Source organism: Bos grunniens, chromosome 3 (genome assembly GCF_055505025.1).
Source record: "Bos grunniens cultivar Pamir isolate PY7600 chromosome 3, Bosgru_T2T1.0, whole genome shotgun sequence".
NCBI lineage: Eukaryota > Metazoa > Chordata > Mammalia > Artiodactyla > Bovidae > Bos > Bos grunniens.
Genome location: NC_141167.1, coordinates 25,995,627 through 26,007,637, shown reverse-complemented (window position 1 = coordinate 26,007,637; position 12,011 = coordinate 25,995,627). Strand labels below are relative to the sequence as shown.

The following is a 12,011-nucleotide window of genomic DNA, read 5'->3' as shown; positions in this document are numbered from 1 at the left end:
AACTGAACAGTGGCCACAGGACTGGAAAAGGTCAGTTTTCATTCCATTCCCAAATAAAGGCAATGAAAAAGAATGTTCAAACTATTGCACAATTACATTCATCTCACATAATAGCAAAGTAATGCTCAAAATTCTGCAAACTAGGCTTCAACAGTACATGAATGGAGAACTTCCAGATGTTCAAGCTGGATTTAGAAAAGGTGGAGGAACCAGAGATCAAATTGCCAACATCCAATGGATCATAGAAAAGGCAAGAGAATTCCGTAAAAAATCTGCTTCATTGAGTATGCTAAAGCCTTAGACTATGTGGATTACAACAAACTGAAATATTCTTGAAGAGATGGGAATACCAGACCACCTTACCTGCCTCCTGAGAAACCTGTATGCAGGTCAAGAAGCAACAGTTAGAACTAGACATGGAACAATGGACTGGTTCAGAATTGTCAAAGGAGTACGTCGAGGCTGTATATTGTTACCCTGCTTATTTAACTTGGTTGCAGAGTACATCATGCAAAATGCTGGGTTGGAAGAAGCACAAACTGAAATCAAGATTGCCGGGAGACACAGCAATAACCTCAGATATGCAGACGACACCACCCTTATGGCAGAAAGTGAAGAGGAACTAAAGAACCTCTTGATGAGTGTGAAAGAGGAGAGTGAGAAAGCTGGCTTGAAACTCAGCATTCAAAAAACTAGTATCATGGCATCTGATCTCATCACTTCATGGCAAATAGATGGGGAAACAATGGTAACATTGAGAGACTTATTTCTTGGGCTCCAAAATCACTGCAGATGGTGATTGTGGCCATGAAATTAAAAGGCGCTTGCTCCCTGGAAGAAAAACTATAACCAACCTAGATTGCATATTAAAAAGCAGAGACATTACTTTACCAATGAAGGTCCTTCTTATCAAAGCTATGGATGTGAGAGTTGGGACCATAAAGTAGGCTGAGTGCTAAAGAATTGATGCCTTCTTACTGTGCTTTTGGGAAAGACTCTTGAGAGAGACTTGCAGAGAGATCAAACCAGTTAATTCTAAAGGAAATCAGTCCTGAGTATTCTTTGGAAGGCCTGATGCTCAAGCTGAAGTTCTAATACTTCGGCCACCTGGATGGGAAGAGCCGATTGTATAGAAAAGACCCTGATGCTGGGAAAGATTGAAGGCAGGAGGAGAAGGGGACGACAGAAGACGAGATGGTTGGCATCACCTCAATGGACATGAGTTTGAGCAAGCTTCAGAAGATGGTGAAGGACAGGGAAGTCTGGCGTGCGGCGGTCCGTGTGGTCTCAAAGAGTTGGACACGACTGAGCGACTGAAGAACAACAAAACCTAATTACCTTCCAAAGGCTCATCCCCATGCATCATCACACTAGCCCTTAGGACTTTAGCATATAAGTTTGAAAGGGGTTGGGAGGACATAAACATTATATGTGTAACAGTATCTGAAATCTCTTTTTCTTTAGCTGTGATCTGCTAGTGTTATGAGAGAGATTTCCTGAACACCTTGAATAACAAAGAAAATAAGAGGAAAGAGAAAAGGAAGAAAGGAAATTCTTTCCTAGTCTTTGCAGGCTGACTCTGTGTTGAGACATTCTAACACTCAGCTGGGCTGTATGAAACTCCATGTTAGCCTTTATTTCCTGTTCATGCTATGCCTAGAGATGAGCCAGTTGTTTTCTGTGAGTAGGTGTCTTACCTTGGACATGTGCATGTCCTTCTAAATTCCCCACATGTTTTTCAGTGCCCTAATTTCCCAAAGAAATTCACTTTGCAGCTTTTTCTCCAGATTTTAGACATGTCTTATTTCACTTAACTGTAATATTTTGTCCCAAAAGGCAGCGGATTTTAATTTTTTTTCTTTTTAAATATTTATTTTTATTTACTTATTTGACTCTGCTGGGTCTTAGTTGTGGCACATGGGATCTTTAGTTGCACCATATAAACTCTTAGTTGTGGCATAAGGGATCTAGTTCCCTGCCCAGAGATTGAACCATGGATCCTTATATTGGGAGCACAGAGTCTTAGCCCCGGGACCACCAGGGAAGTTCTGGTAGTGGATTTTTCATTTTCCTTAAATTCTTTTTCAAAGAATTGCCCCTTGATAGCTACTTTTCTGTCTAAAGAGATCCAGATTGATCAAAGGAGAGTGCCCTCGATCAGTCCTTGAGGTAGCCCCATACAGGTCACAATAGACAAACAAATTCTTTGAAAACAAAGTATACTCTGCTCCCTGTAGAACTAGGGTCAAGGGTCCAACCATTGGAATGTGGGCTAGGGCATTCAAGATTGTTATTGACCCAAGAATGAAGAAGGGGAAAATAAAAATGCCTTAAGGTTTTTATACTGTTTTTAAGTCACCTTTATTTTGTTTCAGTATTTGCTTGGTTGACATAAAGCTTTCACCACTTTCCAGAGTTTTGGCAAATTTATCTCTGACAGTTTTTGCTCAATTGATGTAAGTTTCTGTGGATGGATGGGTTCTTAGAACTACCTCCTCAAAATTTTTTCTTTTTCTTTTTGAAGAAAAATAGTGTTGTCACTGAAGAGGTGTATTTTTGCTTGTGCTTTCTGGTAATTTCTGTGGTTAGACTTGCTCTCTACTCCTGTAGTTTTTCTTTCTACTTCCTGCTATGTAACTTCTGCCCTGTCTTAACTGCTTTTCAGTATGGTTCAGTCGCTCAGTTGTGTCCAACTCTTTGCGACCTCATGGACTGCAGTATGCCAGGCCTCCCTGTCCATCATCAACTCCCGGAGTTTACTCAAACTCTTGTTCATTGAGTTGGTGATGCCCTCCAGCCATCTCATCCTCTGTGGTCCCCTTCTCTTCCCACCTTCAATCTTTCTCAGCATCAGGGTCTTTTCAAATGAGTCAGTTCTTTGCATCAGGTGGCCAAAGTATTGAAGTTTCAGCTTCAGCATCAGTCCTTCCAATGAACACCCAGGACTGATCTTTAGGATGGACTCATTGGATCTCCTTGCAGTCCAAGGGACTCTCAAGAGTCTTCTCCAACACCACAGTTCAAAAGCATCCATTCTTTGGCACTCACCTTTCTTTAAAGTCTAATTCTCACATCCATACATGACCACTGGAAAAACCAAGCCTTGACTAGACGGACCCTTGTTGACAAAGTAATGTCTCTGCTTTTTAATATGCTGTCTAGGTTGGTCATAACTTTTCTTCCAGGGAGTATGCGTCTTTTAATTTCATGACTGCAGTCACCGTCTGCAGTGATTTTGGAGCCCAGAAAAATAAAGTCTGCCACTGTTTTCACTGTTTCCCCATCTATTTCCCATGACGTGATGAGACTGGATGCCATGATGTTTTCTGAATGTTGAGCTTTAAGCCAACTTTTTTGTTCTCTTCTTTCACTTTCATCAAGAGGCTTTTTAGTTCCTCTTCACTTTCTGCCATAAGGGTGGTGTCACCTGCATATCTGAGGTTATTAATATTTCTCCTGGCAACCTTGATTCCAGCTTGTGCTTCATCCTGTCCAGCGTTTCTCATGATGTACTTTGCATATAAGTTAAATAAGCATGGTGACAGTATACAGTCTTGACTTACTCCTTTTCCTATTTGGAACCGGTCTGTTGTTCCATGTCCAGTTCTAACTGTTACTTCCTGACCTGCATACAGATTTCTCAAGAGGTAGGTCAGGTGGTCTGGTATTCCCATCTCTTTCAGAATTTTCCACAGTTTGTGGTGATCCACACAGTCAGAGGCTTTGGCATAGTCAATAAAGCAGTAATAGATGTTTTTCTGGAACTCTCTTGCTTTTTCCATGATCCAGCAGATGTTGGCAATTTGATCTCTGGTTCCTCTGCCTTTTCTAAAACCAGCTTGAACATCTGGAAGTTTATGGTTCACATACTGCTGAAGCCTGGCTTGGAGAATTTAGAGCATTACTTTACTAGCATGTGAGATGAGTGCAATTGTGCTGTAGTTTGAGCATTCTTTGGCATTGCCTTTCTTTGGGATTGGAATGAAAACTGGCCTTTTCCAGTCCTGTGGCCACTGCTGAGTTTTCCAAATTTGCTGGCATATTGAGTGTAGCGCTTTCACAGCATCATCTTTTAGGAATTGAATTAGCTCAACTGGAATTCCATCACGTCCACTAGCTTTGTTCGTAGTGGTGCTTCCTAAGACCCACCTAACTTCACATTCCAGGATGTCGGGCTCTAGGTGAGTGATCACACCATTGTGATTATCTGGGTCTTTTTTGTACAGTTCTTCTGTGTATTCTTGCCACCTCTTCTTAATATCTTCTACTTCTGTTAGGTCCATACCATTTCTGTCCTTTATCGAGCCCATCTTTTCATGAAATGTTCTCTTGGTATCTCTAATTTTCTTGAAGAGATCTGTAGTCTTTCCCATTTTGTTGTTTTCCTCTATTTCGTTGCATTGATCGCTGAGGAAGGCTTTCTTATCTCTCCTTGCTATTCTTTGGAACTCTGCAGTCAAATGGGTATATCTTTCCTTTTCTCCTTTGCCTCTCACTTCTCTTCTTTTCATAGCTATTTGTAAGGCCTCCTCAGACAGCCATTTTGCTTTTTTGCATTTCTTTTCCCTGGGGATGGTCTTGATTTCTGTCTTCTGTACAATGTCATGAACCTCCCCATGGTTCATCAGGCACTCTGTCTATCAGATCTAGTCCCTTAAATCTATTTCTCACTTCCACTGTATGATCATAAGGGATTTGATTTAGGTCATACCTGAATGATCTAGTGATTTTCCCTACTTCAATTTAAGTATGAATTTGACAATAAAAAGTTCATGATCTGAGCCAAAGTCCACTCCCAGTCTTGTTTTTAGTAGCTTTTATTAGTATTTGGATCCTTTGGATTATTCCTATCTCTTCATGTAGCTTAAAATGAAGATTCCATTTTTAAATGTCTTACTTGTTTTGCTTTTTTATGTTATTTAGGATTTAAGCTGTTCCTTTACCCTCCAGAATTCCCTCTTGATGTTTGTAGTCAGCATTCTCTTCCAAATTCCCCTCCCATCCAGGTTGCCACATAACTTTGAGCAAAGTTCCCTGTATTATACAGTAGGTTTTTGTTGGTTATTCATTTTAAATATAGCAGTGTGTATCTATTGATCCCACACTCTGTAACTATTCCTTCCCTCATCCTTCCCTCTGACAACTATAAGTTTGTTCTCATTAAGTCTGTGAGTCTCTTTCTGTTTTGTAAGTTTATTTGTATCATTTCTTTTTAGGTTCCACATGTAAAGGATGTCAGATGATATTTGTCCTTCTCTGTCTGACTTATTTCATTCAGTATGACAATCTCTAGGTCCATCCATGTTGCTGCAAATGACATTGTTTCATTCTTTTTAATGGCTGAGTAAGAATTATATATATGTACCACATCTTTTTTAGCCATTCCCCTATTAGTGGACATTTAGGTTCCTTCTAGGTCTTGGCTATTGTAATCAGTGCTGCAATGAACATTGGGGTGTATGTATCTTTTCGGATCATGTTTTTCTCTGGATATATGCCCAGGAATGGATTGTGGGGTCATATGATAGCTCTGTTTTTAGTTTTTAAGCAACCTCCATACTGTTCTCCATAGTGGCTGTACCAGTTTACATTCCCACCAACAGTATAAGAGGGTTCCCTTCTCTCCACACCCTCTCCAGCCTTTATTGTTTGTGAATTTTTTGATGATAGCCTTTCTGGCTGGTGTGACGTGATATCTCATCGTCACTTTGATTTGCATTTCTCTGATAATTAGTGATATTTGACATCTTCTCATGTTCCTCTTGGCCGTCTCTGTTTCTTCTTTGGAGACATGTCTGTTTTGGTCTTCGTGAGTGGTAGTTCTTAATAAAGTCCATTTTATCAGTTTTTTTGATTGTACTTTTGCATTTGTATCTAAATGTCACAAAGATTTCCTTCTATGTTTTCTTCTAGAATAGCATTAGAAATAGAATGAATCATATATGTAATAAATTTCTTTAGTGTCCACATTAAGAAACAGAAAAAATAGAAGAAACAGGTAAAATAAATTTAAATGTGTTTTATTCAAGCCAATTATTTTTTATAATTTTTTATAATTTCGTTTATTTATTTAGGCTGTGCTGGGTCTTTTTTGTTGTGTGGGCTTTTCTCTAGTTATGGGGAGCAGAAGCTACTCTCTCATTGAGGTGCGTGAGCATCTCATTGCAGTGGCTTCTGTTGTGGGGCACAGGCTCTAGGGCGCATGGGCTTCAGTAGTTGCAGTTCCTAGGCTCTAGAGCACAGATTCAATAGTTGTGTTGTGTGGGCTTAGCTACTCTGCAGCATGTGGAATATTCTCCAACCAGGGATCTAACCCTGTCTTCTGTATTGGCAGGTGGACTCTTTACCACAGAGCCACCAGGGAAGCCTTTAAGCCAATATACTTTAAATGATTATTTCAACATTTGTTCATTTAGAAAAATTATTAATGAGATACTTCCCATTTTAATCTTTGTATTAAGTCCTTCACTGGTATGTATTTAACACATCTTAACTCAGTTGAACTACATTTCAAGGGCTCACCAGCCATATGTGTGTAGTATCCAACAGCACAAATTTAGAGGCTTTGTAGTTTGGGGTTTTACTTTATGTCTGTTATTTATTTATTTATTTAGATATGTATGTATTTGTTTATTTTCCACTGTATTTGTTACTAATATAAAAAAAGTTAAAATAATTCATTCTCAGTTCTCCAGTGGCTCTTATTCTTCCCTTTTGCCCATACAACTCCGACCTCTTTCCTTAGGGCCAGTTCAAAACTAAATCTGTTCACTGCCATTTGCATGGACATCAGCGAATGCCATGGATGTAGGGAAAGAAGGTTGGGAGTGGGCAACAGTACTGTCTGCGGCTAAGTCACTTCCGTTGTGTCCGACTCTGTGTGACCCCACAGATGGCAGCCCACCAGGCTCCCCTGTCCCTGGGATTCTCCAGGCAAGAACATTGGAGTGGGTTGCCATTTCCTTCTCCAATGCGTGAAAGTGAAGTTGCCCAGTCGTATCCGACCCTCAGCGACCCCATGGGTCGCAGCCTTCCAGGCAGCCTTCCAGGCTCCTCCGCCCATGGGGATTTTCCAGGCAAGAATGCTGGAGTGGGGTGCCAACAGTACTGTCTAGGTTCTACCCAAAGATGGGCCAGGGGGAGATTCACAGAATTCAAGCAAAAGGGCGGGTCACCTCACAGATATGTAATCTTAAGTAAAATGGGCTGAAGAGGACATAAAAGAAAGAGTAATTGAAAGTGAAGTCACTTAGTCGTGTCCGACTCTTCGCAACCTCGTAGACTGTAGCCTACCAGGTTTTTCCGTCCATGGGATTTTCCAGGCAAGAATACTGGAGTAGGTTGCCATTTCCTTCTCCAGGAGATCTTCCCGACCCAGGGATTCTAACCTGGGTATCAAATGGGCCTACCCTGTGTCCTCTTCGACTTCCCTGATGGCTCAGATGGTAAAGCGTCTCCCGCATTGTAGGCAGGCGCTTTACTGTCTGAGCCACCAGGGAAGTCAAAGAGGACACAGGGTAGGCCCATCTGATACTTAGAGGACATCTCTTGGGCCTATGTCAGACCCAAAGAAATTGGCACTGGAAAAATGGGGAGGACCAGAAAGGCAGTCTTGGGTAAAGTTTCATAATTTTTCCGTGTTGGGAGGTGGGGAAAGTCTAGACAGTACAGTGGCCTCACTCAATTGGGGAGAAAAGAGTACTATACTGTTGAAAGTGACAAAGATTATGTGAACACCAAGAAAGGCTATGAGGGGACGCACAGTTTCACAAAGTATACTGACCAGAGACCTTAGTAGTGGGGATCATGCTATTCGTGCAGAAGCAGTGAAACTTAAAAACAGGAGGTATAGCCTTTCAGGGAGTATGACTACCAGTCATTCAAACTTGACCTGGGATTGGACCACCTGGTCGGTTTCACAGAGCAGCTGATACTATTGGGTGTAGGGGTTGTGACATATAAAGAACTTAAAAAACAAGCAGCTAGAAGAAGAGAACTGCTCTACGCCTCTCAGGAATTAAGGGCAACCCTGGAGGCTGGGTGGACAGATGAATAAGAAACAGCACCAAAGAAGTTTCCTGTTCAGCAGTCATTGGCTAGGGGGAGGAGGATCCAGGAGGCAGTTGAACAGAGCAAAGATGGGGTCCTGAAAACGAGTCTCTGGAGGCTCGATCAGAAGTATGTACACTGCACACCAGTGATGAAACACAACTTTGGACCCCAAATGGGGGAGGTGGCCATTGGGAGTGGGTGTCACTGATTGGTTGTTGGAACAGCCCCACACTAGCTATCACAGGACCACAGGGAAGTATATGGCTGGTAGGTTACAGAGGGCTGTGGGAAGGCACAGTCTCACAGAGGAAGTCCATTGATGCCTGGGTGGTAGAAGACAAAGAGTTCAGTCCCCATATGAACAGTGGACCTTTTTGGCAAAGCGTCAGCAGACAGGGCAGTTGAGTCATGTCTTTCATAACCTGGGGTCCATCCTTGGATAGGCAGGTATTCTAAGTAAGAGACCAGCTCGTGAGACTTGGAGGATTTCTCCGCTTTTTGTAAAAGCTTGCCTGGAGGTATCCCTGTGGCCTGGTCCAGGAAAAGGCAGTTCATCATTGGCCCCCTACCAGCTGTGACCACATGAGCCAGATCTGAGGCTTAACCCTTTTCCCTGCCCCAGGGAGGAGATGGGAGACTGAGCAATGGTGGAATCATCGTGAAGAGCTGACTTGGAGTCACCAGGGTTTTCATTGCCATGACAGGAGGGCCTCGAAGGTGAGGTAGTCTGATGGGACTTTCAGCCCTCTCCAGGCTCCTCCTGCTCTGGCAGTGAGGGCTGCTGCTGCTGCTGCTTTCCTTTCAGCATTGTGGTTCTGCAGTGGCAGTGGCTGCTAATATTTTGTCTGTTATTATTTTGAGTTAATTTTTGAATAAAGTGCGAAGTATGGATCAAAGTTCATTTTTTTAACACATGATTGTTCATCAGAAGCTGTTTAATAGAAGTTGTCCTGGGGCTATAGAGATGTAGTGATCATCCTGGGCTCCAATCAGCATTTAAACATACTTTATTACTTTATTGTCTTTTACTTCAGTGTAATGTTAAGTTATATTGTAATGAACAATTTTCAGACCATCTGTGTAAAATGCTTAGAAGTGTTAGGCATTTAATGTCTTGGCTTTGTTCACATACCTGTTCAAACTTAAATTGCACATTATGCTGTTTGTTTCTTTCAATGCTAATTAACCTTCATTCTCAAAATTCTATCTAAAATTCTTACTTTGTTTTCAGGCATGTACTGGCATTGAAAACATTGATGAAGCTATTACACTGCTTGAACAAAATAATTGGGACTTAGTGGTAAGTGCTTTTTCTTTTTTACAGCTTTATTGAGATATACTTGAGAAACAACATTGTGTAGGTATAAAGTGTACAGTGTGATGATTTGATGTACATATATATTGCAAACTGGTTACTATAGTAAGGTTAGTTAACACATTGCTCTTTTAGCAACTTTCAACTATATAATACAGTATTGTTAACTATAGTTACCATGCTGTACAGTGGACCCCCAGAACTTATTCGTGTTAAAACTGGAAGTTTATAACCTTTTGACCACCTTTACCCATTCTCCACCCACACCTAGCAACTGTCACTTTATTCTGTTTTTATTATTTGGTTTTCTTTGTAGATTACACATATCAGTGAAATCATGCAGTATTTGTCTTTCACTGTCTGACTTACTTCAAGTGCTTTTTTCTTTATCTGGGCTTCTCTGGTGGCTAGGATGGCAAAGAATCTGCCTGCAATGCAGGAAACGGGGGTTCGATTCCTGGGTCAGGAAGATCCCCTGGAGTAGGAAGTGGCAACCCACTCCAATATTCTTGCCTGGAGAATTCCTTGGACAGAGGAGCCTGGTTCATAGAGTTGGAAAGAGTTGAATACAACTGAGCAACTAACTCTATCTTGACAATGAAATTTTATCAATTCTGGAATGTCTTTAGCATTACTTACAGGTGGTTTAGCATATCATACATGGTCCATCTATAATTGTAATCTGAATGAGGACAATCTGAATGTCATATATTTAATATGAAGTTCATATTTAGTTCAGTATTAAACTGCTAAATTATTATGAAATCTTAGGTAATTTCAATTATCTTTAAACTTCTCTTACTGTATATTAAGCTTCATTTTCCCCTGTAGTATTGTGGTAGAGATGTTTGGAAGGAGAGGGAAGTCAGACTTGTTGAATGTCTGAATAAGTCTACTTGATGTTTCTCCACTTGGGGTGGAGGTAGGGGGCCTCACTGATGATTACTCTTTTCTAAAGCTATTAAAGAAGTGGCATTGTGCTGTGGCTTTCCTTATGAACTTCAGGCAGTTTATTATAGAAATGGTTTAGTTTTTTTTTTTTTTTTTGGAGAGGGGTTGGGCAGTAACTCAGAAGGCAAGGCCCAGCGTAGCACTGCACATTGACAAAATTGTATTTTATTTATAATTGCAAAGCAAACTAAAAATAAATTGTACAGTAGTATAGGAACAGTGTTGGTCGTGTTGGGATGACACATATCTCTCAATGCCTTTGAAATCCTAAAGAAGTCTAAATTAGAATTTTGAAGAAATGTTAATTTTCAAAAGTCAAAACTGAAAGTAATAATAGAGGTGAGATTAGATATGTAGGTATGTTCAAGTCCATACACAGATTTATATAATCAACTTAATTATCTATGTGTTTTGTGTAGATTTACCACTATTAATTTATAAAGGATAAATTAATAATCACATTTAATTCCATCATTTAGAGATAGTTATTGTTTAACTTTTTTGTGTATGTTATTCTAGAATGTTTTATTTTAATTTTATGATTTAAATTTTTTTTTTTAATGCAAATTAGAGTTTTCTACTTCTACTGTTTTGTAGTCTGAGTTTTTCACTGAATGGGCTATCATGAATGTCTTTCTGTTTGAGTAAATGTGACCATTCATCATTCTCTCTAATGTTTAATGTTTGGCTGGTGCTTTATGGTATGGTTATAGCAGAGTAATTTGACCAATCAGTCTTATGCTGTTAGATAGAATTTCTGTGATATTTTGGAATTATATATGTTATAGGATATTCTTTTACATTCATCCTTGTGTATTTAACCTACTGTTTTCCTGGAAGACAGTGAATAAATTCAATTAATAATTTGAATTTCTGGGTCAAATTATGTACATATTTTTAGGCTTTTGGATAATTATAGTTATACTACCTTCCAGATTGGTTGTGCTAATTTAAATTTCTACTGACTTACATACATTTTTAGGATTGCCTGTTTCATTATCTTATTTTTTCATGTTTTAGCACTTGTCAAAGTTTATAAATATTCTTATGGCCTGACTTCAAAACCATGCTTTCACCACTGTGATTCTGTTAACAAAGCATGATAGAGGTGACATATTCCTGGTTTCTATGTGGTGGAAGGGGGAAAGGACAGTAGCTTATTTGAAATAATATCACCAGGTTTCTTGTCTTGAAACTTCTTTTGCAATAGCAAGAACATTGCTTTATTTAGTATGTATATTTTTAGAGTATCTCTTAGAGAGGCTGATGCAAATTACTGGTTAAGGTTAAAAATCTCACCAAGCCACGCATGCATGGTACTGGAGTAAAGGGAGGTTGTATATTGGGACTAATGGACTCCAGGTCTTTGAAGTAAGAATTTCCATTTTGGGGGAATGGCTATAAGTTCTTTCCTTGTCTGCTTCATATTGGTCTGTTTCATTAGTTTTGAAGGTTAAATTCTTACTGAATCTGGATTTTTTCTCAACCCAATAATCTAGAATATTGCAAGAGGAGAATTTTCCCAGGTAGTTAAATAATTGAATGGTACAGGTATTCTCCATCTGTGAGTTAAAATTTGGAAAAATATTAAAATAGCATTTGGGCTAAAAACACTGATGCTATCTTTCTGCAGAAATGCAATCTCATTCTTTGTTGTGCCCAAACATCCTTTGTTGGGCTATCTTTCACAGTT

General features: G+C 39.8%; 1 protein-coding gene across 3 annotated transcripts in view; it reads left to right on the top strand.

The window, feature by feature from the left end:
* FAF1 (Fas associated factor 1) overlaps positions 1-12,011 on the top strand; it is a 497,001-nt gene that overhangs the window by 45,952 nt on the left and 439,038 nt on the right. For all 3 annotated transcript variants that reach the window (XM_086387547.1, XM_086387559.1, XM_086387570.1), the window contains exon 2: positions 9,284-9,352. In XM_086387547.1, the coding sequence (XP_086243673.1) occupies positions 9,284-9,352 (69 nt within the window). The remainder of the gene's footprint in view (positions 1-9,283; positions 9,353-12,011) is intronic.